This window comes from Lutjanus erythropterus, chromosome 22 (assembly GCF_056507025.1).
Source record: "Lutjanus erythropterus isolate fLutEry1 chromosome 22, fLutEry1.hap2, whole genome shotgun sequence".
NCBI classification, from domain to species: domain Eukaryota; kingdom Metazoa; phylum Chordata; class Actinopteri; order Lutjaniformes; family Lutjanidae; genus Lutjanus; species Lutjanus erythropterus.
Window position 1 is genome coordinate 10,588,660 of NC_139338.1, and position 16,781 is coordinate 10,605,440.

The 16,781-nt window shown below is 40.7% G+C and overlaps 1 protein-coding gene across 2 annotated transcripts in view; it reads left to right on the forward strand.

Annotated features, from left to right (window-relative positions):
* Positions 1–16,781, forward strand: part of slc2a13a (solute carrier family 2 member 13a) — an 84,763-nt gene that overhangs the window by 10,384 nt on the left and 57,598 nt on the right. For both annotated transcript variants that reach the window (XM_084711490.1, XM_084711491.1), the window contains 2 exons: positions 2,814–2,973; positions 4,773–4,975. In XM_084711490.1, the coding sequence (XP_084567616.1) occupies positions 2,814–2,973; positions 4,773–4,975 (363 nt within the window). The remainder of the gene's footprint in view (positions 1–2,813; positions 2,974–4,772; positions 4,976–16,781) is intronic.

Genomic DNA, 16,781 nt, shown 5'->3' on the forward strand with positions numbered 1-16,781 from the left:
TCCATCATATTCAACCAAAGATTGATGCCTTATTGTAATTTAAAATTGGTACACTCACACTTAGAAGTCAGTGCCCTTACAGTATAACAGGTATTTATAGACATCTATGAGCCTACAGCAGCTCTTCCCAATACAAGCCAGGGAACAAGATGAAACTGACTCATGTTTCATTTGCTCTGGCAGATATATCTGGCCACCCTCCCCTTCAGACAGATTTCAGCCTGTCCTGCATCTCCTTGGATATAAAAAAACTCACATCAAACACTCAAACTAGGCAGTGCTGATCAAATATGAATCAAGATGCTGTTAGTGCATTGCCTATTTCGTGCCTCAAATGTTTTCAGAAACACATTTTAGTGCACTGTTTAGCCATAATTTGAGAAACCAGGATGCTATTTTGCATGGCCCAATGTTGGGAGTGACCATCGCCTGCCAACAAATGTCTTGACACAAAGAAAAGATGTGAATTCGCACCCACTCCCCTTAATTCATGTTTGTTGTGACTGGACCTTGTTGGTTGTGGGTCTATCCAATTGGCAGAGGCATTTTGGTCTGCACCTGCTGATAATCCCCCCTGGAAATAAAAAAAAATAATTTTCATTTGCATTTGTGAATAATTTTGGTGATGCCAGGCTAGCCAAGTTCAGCTACAAGGTGAAAAGGAGTATAAAGGTGTAGGTGTAGGTTGTGAATCTGCAGCCTTGTGTCTTTCTAATGTTTCTGAAGCGCAGAGCAGCAGAGTAGTGACCACTGTAGCTGAGTGTTAAAACAAAAGTCTCTTAACATACAGTTCTTCTACACACTGGCCACTATATGTTTCCAGAAAAATCAGATTGTGCTTAGAGACTTGCAGACGGTGTCACAGATGGTACATACCATGCCTAACTGCTCTGTAACCTACGTCACAGAGGTTAGCTTTTCCTCCTGTCTGTGGTTCTGCAGCATCTCTCAAAAGCTTATGAGTGTATTTTCATGAAATTGGCCCGAGCAGACAGACTCAATGCCAAAGTGCAGTTGATTAGATTTGGGCAGTGATCTGGATCTCGGATTTCCGCCATCAGATGATAATCCTTTTTTAAGCCATAACCAAGATAAAGACTTGCCTGCAAATCCTTGGGGTATGTTTGCACAGTCAAGAAATCAATTTGAATTTAAAAACGTCAGAGACCAGACTGGTATCTCTGGGTGTAACAGCAGGCTGGAGAGACTGCGAGTGCCTCTCCTCTGATCATTCAACACTGAACAGTAATCCAGGCTGAGATGTGAACGCAGGGCTTTAAACTGTGCCTGTTAACTTTTACCATAGTACAGAAGTATGTTGTTATGTTGTGCACTCTTTCAAGTACTGTAACAGTGCTTTGAAATGTTGATGATGGCGATTTTCTCTCCCAGAGCGCTCCGCTCTCCTCTGTGCGGTGTCGTGTGAGAAAGCAAGAAAAACAAGAAGAAATCCTCCTTGTTCTCGGTTATCGATTTCCCTTCCCCAGAGCTGCCACAGTGTGGTGCCCGCTCAGAGATGGCTCGGCTGGATTCCCAGCAAAGCGGTTGCCATAGCAACAGGTAGCCACGTAGTCATGGCGGCCATCGAGGGCAGGGTGGTGGCAGCAGAGAGGGGAGGAGAAGGGTGTACAGAGAGCAGTGGCAGACTATTAATAGAGCTTATCAGGAGCCAGCTGCAGAAAGCTGCGGTCTCATGGCACCTCGTCACATACGTCCCAGACAAACACACTCTGTTTGTTCTGTGCGTGTGTGTGTGTGTGAGGACAGAGGCGTGCATGTCACTGTATGTGTGTGTTGTTGTGAATGCGTATACAGTGGTTGTGAGTGAAAATTGATGTTTTCCAGATCAGAGTAGTGCAGAGCCCATTACTGAGACACTCTGTAGTATTTGTTTGTGTCTCCTGGGTGACGTCACTGTTGCTGTTGTTGATGTCAGGGTAAAGGTCAAAGTCATTTTAAATAAGCCATGCTTTACGGACAATAGAAATTATTGAAATATCTGTAAGCAGTAATAATGATTTAAAACTCACTCACTCTGTAAAACACTTTTATACGATTTTAAAGTGAACAATGTAAAGCTGATTTCTTTTCAAAGAATGTCAATTCCCCCTATGTATATGTGTGTATTTTTCACAGTGCTTTAATTAAGTTAGTGTTACATTTCTACAGTTGCTTTGTTCAGTCTCACTTTTGAATGCATTTTTCAGAAACATTTTTGTTGTGATCACTAAAAAAAATAAAATAAAATAAAAGCAACATGGAACCAATAACCACTATTGTGCAGCTTGCCCCAGTTTATTGGGGCACACTCAGCTGCTGGACTTGGACTGGCACGTGGTCTAAACATCAGTCATATAAAAGGAGTTTCAAACCATGTTTTGTGATTCAGACATCACTAAAACCTTTACACTTTTTTTGCCAGCATGGATGTGAAGTAGGTCTTAAATTGCATTTATTGTCAGATAGAGTTTCAAAGGCAAAGGTGGTTGTTAAATGATGAAGACAACAACTCCCCTGATCCCACACCACTTCACAACATCATCAACCTACGTCTTTTGTTATTGTTTTAATGTGAGAGACCTGTAGTATGTTGCCTTTAAACATGCCTTAATGGGTTTTTTCATTTTCATTTTTCATACAAACGGTATGTAATGAAAATAATTGCAGCTCTTTTAATCTAAGCCCACATTTCCTTGGAGATCAGGAAACATCTGCTGTACAAGGCTCAACCTCTGAGTGCCTGTCGCCTTGCTGAGCAGAACCTCCCGCTAACAGTCTCCTCTCTCCTTCTTTTTCCCCCCCCTGCTGTGTAGGTATTGCTTCTATGACCGTGCCTGTGTACATTGCTGAGGCCTCTCCGCCCCATCTCAGGGGGCAGCTGGTGACGGTTAACACCCTCTTCATAACCGGCGGACAGTTCACTGCCAGCCTCATCGATGGCGCCTTCAGCTACATGCAGCGCGACGGGTGGAGGTCAGACACAGAGACACGCAATTCACACGTACAGGAGATGTATTAAGTCACAATTCAGAAGAATAAAGCAAGAAATAACATGAAGCACCTAGTATGCCCATATAAATATACTTCAGGGACTTTTCAAAGGCTACGATCTTCCTTTACGATGGACCGTATAGTCAGATATGATATTAATGTCTTTTCTTTGCGTTCTGATCACATCAAATGCCAGAAAAAGTCATTCGAAATGTCAACACATGCACAGGTCAGCCCCTAACATTTGCTGAGAGCAGCCATACAGTTGGTTTGAAACATACAGTATGTCACTTTCTCTGTCCTTCTTTTCTCTTTTATCTGTTAAAGTCTTTGCTCTTTTCTGCTTCTGTTTGCATCCCGTCCTGCTGTCGCACTCGCTGCAGGTTTACAGCCTCCAGAGTGTTTGAACATCGAGCTGTGAGACGCTGTAGATAAGAATCATCCTTTCTGCAAGGATTTGCTTCAGCTACGGTTCTGACGGAGATGGCGGAAATCGTTTAGAAGCCCCTAGATTGGTGTGATTCATACATGATAATGGCCTTTTGCAGACACTTATCGAGTTTAGAGCATGAATGTTGTCTGATTGACGTCTTTGCCAGTGCAGCAGAAGAAAAGCCGTATAAGTCTGGGTGTTCACGTCAGTAAAACTATATGGATTTTTTGGAGTTGTATATAATGGCAAACTGCTGCTTCTCCACTTCTTCTACCACTGGAGATAAAACTCTCTAATACTATATCATTATCACAGTCTTTTCCTCCTTCATCCCTGGCTCTTGTACCTTCTTTCTTCACCTTCCTGCCTCATCATTTTTTGATTTTGTACAACAACCCTTTTATAGAATGTGTTGAATCCTGATTCTGTGCATGAGTTGATACAAAGAAAATTTTCCTCTCAGCATAATAGTTCAGTGTATCAGTGGTTTCATTTGGGTTAAGTTATTCAGTCAGGATATTGGCAATTAACGTTTTATAGTTTTAGTTTGATGTCATAAATACAGAAGTTAAACACCAAAGATTAGTTTAATCTAAGATTAGTTCTAGTGTTTGGCAAGACTATGTTTAAAATGAGTAAATCCAGATGTAAAACTGAGCAGAGCTCTGTTGCATGACTAAGCTCTGGTAAAATGTAGTAAAAGTTTATTGATGTAAACCAAACTTCATTTGAACCAATATGGAAATGTTTGCTTACCCACTTTAAAATTAATAGAAAATAAATTCCAGTCCTGTTGGGACTGAGTAGGCTAGACTAGCAAGTATATTCTTTGAAATTGATTATTCATCTCAGAAAGGTAGTTATTTTAAAAGTTAAATCCCCTCAAGTGTTGGTTAGAAGTTAAAACTGGATCAAATATTAAATCGAAGTTTGGTGCAAAATGAATCTTTGTTGATGCAACCCAGCCTTTGAGAATATCTGAAGAAATGCTTTGCACTACATGCTTCTACTAACTGAATCTACTTATTACAGCACGTCATCTGTTACATTCAAGTTAAATGCTAAATGTAAATGTTAAGGTTATTTTAAGCCGAAGAATCTGAATGAAGCCTTGACATTTTCCACAGCGTTTTAATTTTAATGAACTAAGCCACCTGATGCTTGCTGGTAAATAGCTCAACATAAACTGAACACAGTGGCGACAGTAACAAATGTTCAAGGAATTAAAATTTGCTTGTCTCACAAAGCTTGCAAACAACAAAACAACAACAAAAAAACACCTGCTTATGTAATTTCTGTGATTGTGGTTAGATGTCTCACTCCGTCTATTCCCTCCCTGCCTCTCCAGGTACATGTTGGGTCTGTCGGTGCTTCCCGCCGCTCTCCAGTTCATCGGATTCCTGTTCCTGCCAGAGAGCCCTCGCTGGTTAATCCAGCGAGGGCTGACCCAGAAGGCCCGCCGTGTGCTCAGTCAGATCCGGGGCAACCAGAACATCGACGAGGAGTATGACAGCATCAAGAACAGCATTGATGAGGAGGACAGCGGAGGAGGTAAGCAGGGAGGATTGGGACAAGAGAGCAGCACAGGAATCAAACATTTTTGCTTTTTATTTTAATGACATTTGCATTACAACCTACACAGGTATCCAAACAGTGGGTAGCTGTTGTTTTATTTGTATTGAATTTCAGTCTAGCAAAGGTTACCTCCTGATGTTTGATGCAGGAATTAGCTTCCTGGTGTAGCTCACTGCGTGCACTGATCAGTGCTGCCCCTGCCTGTGCATAGAATCTACACATGTACATACAAGTCAGTCTGATTAAACTGTAAAATCTGAGGCACCCTGTGAACTTTGTAAACCTTTTTGTCCTTCATCTGCATGCACATGAAATCTCACACATGTACCTGTAGCACGAGGCGAGGAGATACACACTCCTGCTGACAGTTTCTTGGCAAACATAGTAATTATCCAGAAAGGGCAGGAAAGAAAAAGCTAGCAAACAAGAAGTAAACAATGCGGGATCGGGGGTGGTGGTGGTCAGATGTTTTATGAGGAAAGAAATGAACTCAACATGTTTGTTAGGTGTTGATACACATGATGTATTTTGGTGAGAAACACTGTAATGTTTGTTTGCTTACAAGGAAAAACCCCAGGGTACCTTTAATATCCTGTGTTTCCTCTCCCACTGACTGACAGAAACAAAATATTTGGTATTTACGTAATTGATATGCACTCTTTTTATTTCAGTTCAGAATCAGAGAGTGCGTTTTGCTCACGGTCGTAGTTTCTCTCCTCTCCTCTGGCGGCTCCACACAGACAGGAGCAGAGGAGGTACAGGTGAAGAACTATAATTAAAATGACCAGTAAAAGCTTCCCATCAAGAGCAGTTTATCAGTGTAATCTGTCCAAAGATTTATGTGTGGCTGCTGAATGAATGACAGACATAAATGAAAACTGTGAGCCAGGCAGAAGGAGCTGTAGGATAATATTAGCCATGACAGCTGTCAGTTTGTAATACAGCAGCTCGGGGGCTGCATCAGTCAGCTAATCCAGTCTTTTACTGAAAAAAAGTGTTGCTATTTCAATGGAAATGAAGTGTAACTAGAGCAATAGATGACCTCCTCTACGGCGAAGGCGTACAATGTTGTGGAAGTCAAGGAATGATTACAAACATGTTGGAAAATCGCTGTCTAATTCTTGGGTTCGCATTATTAACACCTCCCAGCTGACAGTCACGACCCTCGAAGCCTTGACGGCAGCAGCTTCCTTTTCATTCACTTTGATGTCCTCCTTGGCGAGGCTGATTAGACCGTTCATGCTCCCTCCCGCTGCGTGATAAAGTCTGTCCTATTGAAACAACAGTAAGCCATTCAGTCACTCTGTTGACTCCCATGGCGACAATGGCGACCCACCAGTCAAACAGTGTGAGCAGTAACCTGTAATTTTTTCTCACGGAGCTCTTGTGTCTGTCTCAAGACGACTTTGTAGTTCTTCTGTTTATTGAGAAAGACACCTGCTGCCGCTAGAAATATAAAACACATCATTTAATGTACAAAAATGAATGCAGAAGCAGGTAATAATAGCTTTGTTGAAGCTTTCATTAATTGATTGAATCCTTTGGTGTTTGCCATCCCCTGAAAATGTCACAGATTACTCTTCTGAGCTGAAATATTTTCAATTTTCACACCCACGGCTTTACATGGTGAAGTCGCTGTAATCAACATTATATAATTTCAGCTTTCAACAAGGTGAATCAGCGCTGTTGTTGCTATAAAGGCAACCAAACAGAGTGGAGGAGGTTAATTTGACGAGTAGATAGAAAATACTCTCTTCTTCACGGTCAATTATTGTGTGAGCTGACCTTTGCTTGACCACACGGAGGCTGCTGTTTGTTATGAAGCTCTGCCAGCGTGAGCAGACGGTATCGAACAAGCTTGTCAGGATGACTGAGCTTTATTAGCTAATATTGCAGCTTCATAACACCACTTCTGACAATCATGAGATTTTTTCAAAGGTACACTCCAGTCCTACCTTCTAATCTTTTTTTTCAGCCCGTGTGCAAACCAGTCCACAAAGCAGCCACTCAAAAACAAAGCAAGCGCACACTCATATTTACCCACATTTTTATCATACTCTTTATCCGCCATCTGTTTATGCTTGGGTGTGTGAAAGAGAGCAAAAGTGAAGTCCAATTAAATCCACAAAAGAGAGACATTATGCACATTCACACACACAGAGCATATGGTGTCATAATCAGCGCAGTGATGTGGATTTGAATCCAATCCCAAAAACTGTCTCTGAGTTTCTGTCACGCTTTACAACCACTCAGTTTCTTTCTGGAACCCTTACTATCAAAATTCTGGTCAGTTTGTTTAGTTCAGTTACATAGGTTTAGTTCAGTTTTTTTTATTTAACATTTACTTCACTGTAAATGTGCCAGTGTTAGCGAAATGGCAAATTTTCAACTGTTTTCCTTTAATTAGCCATTAACGTCACAATAAAGAAAACAACGTGCAATATTATAACAGGAAAAGGCAGGCAAGAAAACACAAGCAGAAGATAAAAAGATAAAGGCGCTCTTTTACAAGGTTCTCCTTTTAAAATGTGCCTGGAAACAATAAAAAGTCAGCCGAAGACAGTGTTTACAACCACCTGACTAAGCTAAAGTTAGGTTAATTAGCTAGGTAGCTGTAGCTGATAAAACAACGGTTGTTGTTTCAGCCAGCAGATCAGTGTTTGTATTGCATTTTTAATGGAAGGACAGTGGTGTGTTCAGTTGGTGAGTCGCTCATTTTTACAGGGGGTACGGCAGCCGAGACGCTACTTAAAGAGAAATATAGGAATAGTTAGTGTATCTCTATGATCCTCTTGTTCCTCTGTGACTACACATCGTTGCTTATTACTTTGATCATGAATCCATGATCCAAGATGAAACTGACAGAAGGGCGGAGCACTATGATACAGATCGGTCTGCTACTTCAGCACGTTGGACGGCGCCATGGATTTATCGATACACTGCACAGTTTCAGGGCCATGGTCGGGGCAGTAAGTTCTAACTTGCATAAATCTCAGTCACATAAAGGACTCATGAGTCAGGCAGACCAGACTAACATATTCAACTAAACAACATCTCTGCCCCTGCGTTCTCTCTGCTACTGGGAGGTGGAGATGGAGGATGACAGGTTTTGCTAACAAGGAGGCATCAAGGAGTTTTTCAAGGATGTTGAGAGCCTTCACATTGTCAGGCTTTTATTATTGTATCCATTGTAAGAGACCAAGTGGATAAACATTATTTTTAGTGTGAGAGAATCATAGTGTGAGCCTAGATTTTTGCAGCTTGAGGGATTTTTGAATTAATTTAACACATTGTAGGTTGAATTTGGATTTTGCAACAACACGCAGAACTTGTTTTTTGAAGCTTAGTCTGAGCTGAAGTTAAAATTTGGTGCATTGTGGAGTGTATTGGAGGAGCTACAAGCCACAGAAATGGAATATGGTTCCCTGCTGTGTATCTAAAAATTTGGACGCAATGTTCCAATTTCTCAGTAATTGGCGATGAGATCCATGCTGACTGTGCGAGGACATCAGAGTGATACTTGTATCTTATTCTCTGGTGTTTTTTTTGTTTTTATAACTTCCTCTACGGAGCTTATTGTTAGTCTGAGCCTGTCTGCAATCAGCAGAGTCTGGGCAGGTTGGTGCAGTGGAGATGGGACACTCGATTAACAGGCGGGAGAGGACAAGTGGCCAAAAGACTGAAAGACCAGTAAAAGAAGGAGGACGAGGGGAGAGGAAGGAGGAGAGGAGAGGAAATTGGATTCATCCTGCAGCTAATCAACCTTGACAACAGAGAACACCATGTCTCTGGAGTGGCATGCATAGATCCCCTGGGTCCATGTGGCCTGCAGTGAAGAAGAGCCTCTATCACACACACACATATAATCACACTTTGGCGTATAAAAACACAGTGGAGTGGCGTCCTTGTGCGGCTCAGTGTGTGTCCAGCAGTTTTCTTTTTATTTCAGTATCTCTCCTCCCTCTAACTCATCCCTGAGGTCATCATCAGCTTGTTACCTTGTAGCCACTGGTTACCACTTTGATTCTATGTGAATTGTGGGTATTGGACAGATTTTTAGGAATGTTTAGCCTGAGTTCGTTACAGATTTCAGCTTCTCTGTAATTCCGATGAGTCTGGCAGTAGATTGAAGAGCATTTCTGGTGTTTCTGCAGAGATGTCGCTATTACACTGTATATAGTGCATCTTTCATTTGGTTTTGGTTAGGATGATGATGGAGTTGGAAGATTGAATCGATAGCATGCCCACGGCACATTCATTAAAAGCCAAGTGAGTAATAACAGTACTGCACACTCAAACATGCCAATTTGCACTAAAATTTCACTCTGGCTGGCTGTTTCTTCTTAAATGTCCCTGAAATATTGTGTGCACTCTGCAGCCATATTGTCATGTTTATGCTGTTTGATCACCTAGATCAGGGGTTCTCAAAGTGTTTATGAGTGCCGTCTTTAGCTAACAGCACTAGCATAGATATTCCTGACCTGACAGAGGCTTGTTGCCAGGGTGCAGGTTGACACAGTTCCTGATTAGTATATTAAAACTAGTCCACTGAAAGTATTAAGATAGAGCACGGAAGATTAAACTAAACTGAATTTCATATTTTGTTTGGGGGTCGCACAAAATGTTTCTGGGGGCTGCCACTTTGAAAATTCACAACTTAATAATAATAAAGGCGAGATTCAAGAGCATCTCCTGAGCTCAGCATATTTCAATATTTTGTCAGTTCTCCGTTCTAACTATTTGTTTTGTTTACCTCAAAATATAAAAAAATCTTGAGGTAAATTAAAACCGACAGATGCAACATATGCAAGCATTTTGAATGAGTGGTTATTTAGAGGATAAACCTCTTGAGATGCATCATCATATCGTTGAAATGACGTATGTTATGTGACTTCCATGACATACTTAAGGATCAGTACGCCTTGGTCATGTCTGTTATTTTGGCACTTAACCAGATCTGTCTGGATATGTCAATTTAAAGAAAATAAAGAGGTATGTATCAATGATTTAATAATGAAATAAATCTAAACTATTGAAAGTAACATTTTAAGGTAAATTTGACTCAATAGTATTACACACTATATAATCCAGAGGGGATTTGGTAGCAAGTTATTTTGCCCAGAAGACCTTGATTTACTTTTAATAACAGCATACATATGTGGAGTTTGGAAGAAAGCTGAGAATCGATAATAATACCAAGGTGTTTTATTAAATCAAGTTGTGACATTAAAGACTCATCAGTGCTTGTAATTGAAAAGGTATTTGAGGATTCACTGTTTGGTGTCAAGAGAGATTTCTTTTTTATTAAGAAGCAGCTTCTTGAAATGAAACTGTCTCTGCATGGAATAAAAATCTGAGTTTAATTCACATGAGATTTTCATATATCTTCAACTTTTATTTTGAAGTCATAAATGTAGCCTTGTCATCCAGTTATGTAAGTTGAACAGTAACAATCTATTTAATGGGGTGTGCATTAGACTTACACTGTCATAAGCGTGTCATGACTCCTATCTTGAAATAAACCTTCATAAAGACTCCTTCACGTGTAATGACAATTTTATGCACACTCTTTTAAACGTGTTACCAATCAAACCTTAAATCCTAAATAATATATCCTAACATAACAAGTCTTTGAAACTTTTATTAGAACTTTGTGAGGAAAGAGCAGAAAAGACAGACACTACATGACACAGCACCATTTGACCTTTATAATTTACCTCCACCTTTCAGCAGAACATAATTTGCTCATGTACCCTCCTTTTCTGTCATCCAAATTCAGCGTTGTTCCTTTCTTTTTCTTTTTTCTTTTTTTTTGTAGCCCACATGTGTTCAGACGCTCCAGCTCAGGATACTTTGCAGCACTATCTGGTGAAAAACACCTCAGTGTTTGGTGTTAAAGAATCTTTTGCTGTGTGACCACCATCTATGCCACATCATTTCATGCCTGCACCTCTAGTACGTTTGCAACTGACATGCTCTTTTTAGGGCCGACATACAACCTGTCGCTTAGCAACCAGACAGACAGATAGGCAGATGGAGAGGATAGAGAGATTGGTAGACAGACAGATGGAGGGAGAATCAACAAGAAAAAAAAAAACACTCTCAAGGGTTCAAAACTATTTATTAGGTTACCGAGCATCCTGATTGGCTCGGTCATGGTCAGGTGACATCAAACATACACCTGATTGATCCCGGAGCAGGAGGTTCTTGTAGATAGCAGGGCTGAAGTCAGAGAGATGCTGCTGTAGGGCTGAGTCTGAATAGTATTGCTTTTTTTTCCTTGATGGAAAAAATATCTGACAAGGAGAGGTGTGCTAAAATGCAGAAATCATGAGAAGTTAGGAAAAGATTTATTTTATTTTATCTGGTAAATGTCCTGGGTTTTCAGACAGCAATCAATGTCAGAAGAGTGTTTCTACAAACACTTTTACATTTTTACATATGTTTTCCAAAATAGTTCTTAAGAGGGAGTGCATGTACACACTGTTAAGACTCCTTAATGTCAGCTTGCTGTGGTTTTGGAGTGACACTTGAATACACTTAGACGTAATGTTGTGAATTTGACTTAAAGAGACAGTTCAACATCATATCAAAGATACATATTTTTCCTCCGGCCTGTAGTGCTGTTTATCCATCTAGATAGTTGTGGTGTGAGTTGCAGGGTTTTGGAGATATCAGCCGTAGAGACGTCTGACCTCTCTCCAGTGTAATGGGACTAAATATCACTCGGCTTGTGGTGCTCAAAGCGCCAACAAAATACATTTCAAAAGTTCAAAACCAGTGACTCTTTCCAAAAATCATGACCAGGTTACTGGAGATAATCCATGATTTCTGGAGAGAGACAAATCCAAAAACATCAAACTGCTTTAAACTATTTTATCTTTTGTTGCCTCAGCTCCCTACCAGGTCCTACCGACTGTGAGAGAGGTGAACTGAGTTTTATTAGCTGTGTTTTTTACCTCCTCTGTCAAAGTAAACTGCTCCACAAGGCAGGAAAGGTTAGCAAGTCAAATAACAGTTTACCAGAGAAAATACCAGGGTGAGTAAACTGTACAGAGAAAATGGGGAGAGCGGGGAACTATTGTTACTGACTACCACAACTAGTCGACTAAACCTGAGAGGCCACTGAGTTACTACAACCACATATTCCATGTGGGCATTAAAGGTCCAGTGTGTAGGATTTGCAGGGATGTATTAGCAGAATATGGCACAAGTGCAGTATGATATCATGTTGCTCCACCATGTTTCAGTCGTCCTGAAAGGACAAACCAAACACAGGCTCAAGATACATCCTTGTGTAATGGCCACCGTAGGTTCTCCTACACATTTGGAACAACAGGAAGTGTTTGCAGTGTCCAGACTCACCACTAGATGCCACTAAATCATACACACCGGATCTTTAAGAAGTTAAGTCTTAAGTTAAGATGCTTTTAGGAAACACCTCTTCAGCTTAATGAGGTTTGTAGGACTGATTTAGATGGGAGAGGGAAGTGGAATCTTGGATAGAAATATTTGGTCCTGCAAAATAAAGTGAATCTGTCTCCAACATGCAGAAAGTTCGGTGTGAGTGACAGATTTTTCTACATGCATTATAAGACCGTTTGTGTAAAAGATTACTGTAATAAACATTAAAGGTTGTAAGGCCATGTAAAGTGCAAAAGAATAGCAGGAATTCCATCAATTTGTCTGTGTTGCCCTTTAGAGGACTCATTAAATGTGCTGTTACACTGCAGCTGAGGGTTCTCCCACGAGGAACCTGGTTCAGGTCCTCAAACGCCATAATTAACCTTTTTCTCTGTAAGACCTGGTCCTCTGGTTTGCTGTGTTTGTCCCTTGGCCCTTGTAACTGGTGGTCAGCGGCTCTACTCATGACTCCAGCAAAAGATATGGATGTTTAGCTGGAGCTTCGTAGTGTGTGTGTGTGTGTATGCGTGTGTGTGTGCGTGTGTGTGTGTGTGTGTGTGTGTGTGTTCTCACCTGGAAAACAAAGGCAAACCGTGCCCCTTCTCTGACATGTCAGTTACCATGGAAACAACACTTCACACTTCCCTTTTCATCTCACCTTAGACGTAACAGTGATTATAGTGTGTAAAACCCTTTATTTTTCCTCTCTCTCTCTCTCTCTCTCTCTCTCTCTCTCTCTCTCTCTCTCTCTCTCTCTCTCTCTCTCTCTCTCACTCACACACACACACTCTTAACACATTGTGAATTTCCAATGGCATAAAAGGCCCAGTGGTCAAGAACTGATAATGACAGAGGGATTAATATAGAACTAACAGCAGCACACACAGCGATCACCATGTGGCTTTCATCACCTCCTGTCAAAACCTTAGACTCGTTCGCCCGGAGAATAGACGAGATCAGGCGGCCGCAGCAGGAGGTGGTGACAAAACGCTGCAGTCAGGTTGGACAGGTTCCAGCAGACCTCAGAGACCACGTTTATAGCCCAAGTAATAAAGTGCGTTCTTGATCTCTGATTGGTGTTGAAATAGAAGAGATCCCCCCTCTGTTACATGGAGCATCTGTTCTTTTATCTGCCTTGTAAAACTGTTCATTTGATAAGTCATATGGCCTTTATTATTATTATCATCTGCTCGATGACAGATTTAAACTTCATTGCACAACATCAGACTAATATATCCAGCGTTAAATATTACAGTTACAAATATTTTATACAACACGTGGTGTTTATTGTCAAAATTAAGAGCCAATTGGAGCCTGTCAGCTCATCAATCAGGTGACAGCCAGGCGCTTGCAGTTAGTGGAGAGCAACTGCAGCGCCTGGTTCTAAAAACTGTGGCCACCTCGATCTTGTGAGGTTATTATCGCCCCATGCATGTGTGTGACATCAGAGCGAGTCAGGCTCAAGTCGGACACAAATATAACTGGCGTGCATTGTGTGGCGATCGCCGGTGATCCATTCTGTGCAGGCCTGGCTCATGTCAAATGCATCTCTTGTCAGTGTCCTATTTAAGGAGCAATTTATATACGGTTTTCAGAGGTGTGCGTGACAAGTAAAGAAAATAAATAATACGCTTGTAGACTGTTAAAATTAAGGTGAATTCATGGTCTGTCATAATGTTAAAAGCAGCTGTTAAGGCTGAGAAGTGGACTCAAAATAAAGACATGGATATTGAGCAGGTGGCTCAAATGATAAAATAACGAAAGTCGATGTACAAAATCTCACAGAGCAGTCCAACAAAGGAAAACAAATTTAAAAGAGGAGGCAGAAAAATCAGAGTCCAGAAAACAAGAAAAAAAAATCCAAAAGTCACAGAGGGGGAAAAAACAATGGGAAAAAATCCAAAAGATACACAAGGAAAAGGAAACACCAGGACGCTTGACAGAAGATGAAAACAAATTAGGAACTAAGGAGGGAAAGACACCCGACTAAATACAGAGGGAAAGTAATCAGGGGCAGGTGAAAACAATCTGAGATCAAAAAAGGAAAAGGAAAAAGACAAAGACGGGAAGCAAAACCAGAAACAAGATAAAGATAAATTCATGGTAGAAGCAAAAAAAGCAAGAAGCAAGAAAACAGAAGTAGGTGGGCAAAATGCTCCACTGCTGAAATACTTCTGAAACGCTGCTGGCGGGGTTTGCAGCAGTGTAAAGGACGGATCAGACCGTGCTTGGTGGCATCAACTGGTTAGAGGGAAGTTCTTGCTATGGAAACACACAATGAATGATGATTCATGATTACAGAATCATGAATCATGATTATTTCTCCCCAGTCTTCATGTGCTGACATTTGTTCAGTAGAAACAAAAATCCACTCAACAGAACTATACCGTTTAAATTGCAGAATAAAAGAAAAGTCTTCCTTTTCTTCTAGACATTGTTTAATAAAACTAATTTTTCAAGCCAAGACAAGTCAATTCCTGCTGAAAACATGACTACATAAGATGATGGTAGCCTTTGTTCTCAGAGAACAAATTCTGTCATAAAAATTAAATAAATCTTCAGTTTTCCTGCTGATTTAAATATGTGGGTTTCATTTTAGTTCCTTGTCTTGATCAAAGCTGCTTATTTCCAATTAAAGATATTGAATCTATGATTGACCTGTGTTTTTGGTACTTAAACATCAGACTAATGTGGAAGGAAGGATGTGGAAAAGTCTGAGCGCCTGCTTCATCTTTTGATGTGTTGTCAGCCACAAGTCAATGAGCTCTGAGTACCGTCTTTCCAGCCCGAGAGGCGGAGACGGATGAGAGGTGGGGGGAGGAAAAGAAAGGAGGGTAGGAGAGGTCGATGACAAAGAGAAAGTGGAGTGGAAAATGAAGGTGTTGGGGCAGGAATTATGATGGAGACGCAATACCCTGGCAATATTGCGGGCCAATTCTGTCAGCCATTATATTGTCATTCTTCATGAGAAGCTTCACAGCGCAATGTATTGAAAACATTGATTTCTTTGGAAGGCTTGTTCGTAACAATCTTGTTCACAAACAACGCTGAATGGGCTCAGATGTAACCTCACAAAAACAAAGGTCATAAATGGACACTGAGCTATGGAGGCAGCAGAACACTTTAAATACCAGCCGCGAGAAATATTTTTCTCTTTTTCTACAGCAATCAAGGTTAAAGCAAAAAGCAATAAAATTCTAACCTATATTTTGTCTAATTTTGCAGAAAGGATTATTGGTGACTACAATCTGTTTTCACTGTCGAACAACTCCCTTCAAAGTGATAGATCACCCAATATCTGACTGCTGAATATATGTGACACTCTCCCACTAGACTTTAACGGTCAGTTGAAGGCTGTGGCCCGCTTCGCTTCATGGCGGTAAAATGTTCTGAACCACTCTAACAGAACAATCCACTTCTCTGCTGTCTATATTCAAGTTGTTGCTAGAAGTACTAAGCCTTCTCACTTCTCAAGCACCACCCTGTCACTCGTGTGATAAAGTGTATATAGTTTGTAGTTTTGTTAGCTTTTTTTCCATCTCTTCTATCAGGCAGATCAAGTTTGTACTAGCTCTTCTCATGTTTTTGTCCACTTAGCAAAGATAAATCCAATTTTTATTCTTCTTTTAGCTCTGTTTTGGTCTCATCACCTCCCAAGAAAGTTATATTTGGTTCCTTAGCTGCTAAAAGTTCCGCTATGTGCGCTATTTGATGACTGCTAATAAATAAAACGATTAATACAGGGGCAAATAAAAATTGACACCAGGCAGGTAGATTTCTGACCCGCTTATCTGACTGAGCAAGTGAGAAAAAGGTCAGTGGAAGAGGGGCAGGACAAAAACCACAAACTGTGTCCCTCTCATATGAAAGTGCTCTTGAACCCGGCTCAATTCAACCTCAGCTCTAGATCCAAGAGATGATACTTACTGAGATGTTTCCTCGCCCACAAAAATGTCATCAGAGCTTTCCAGATGCAGCTGAAGAGCTGAAGAGAATGCCAAAGTTGTGTGATAATTCTCTATAATGGGCTTTTCGCAACTTCTTTTGCATTTCACACATCCAACATAAAAAGATTTGATAGACTTGGGGCGCAGTATCCCTTTAAAAAAGTTCACTTTCAGTCTGCTTTTCCATTCTGAACGAATCAGTTTTGATTTGAAAAGGAGAGATGAAAGAAATTGCTCAATGTCAAGCGCGTTTGACATCAGTTCAGCACAATGAAATCACTGCATTACCTAAGACGTTTTAATTGGCAAACAGGCACAGCCAGTAATCCTGATGAATAGGTATATCATTTAAAGTAAGGCTTCGTTTGAAAGCTAAAAGAGACTGTCTGTACCAGCACATACTTAATCACAACATCGGGTAACATGTAAGA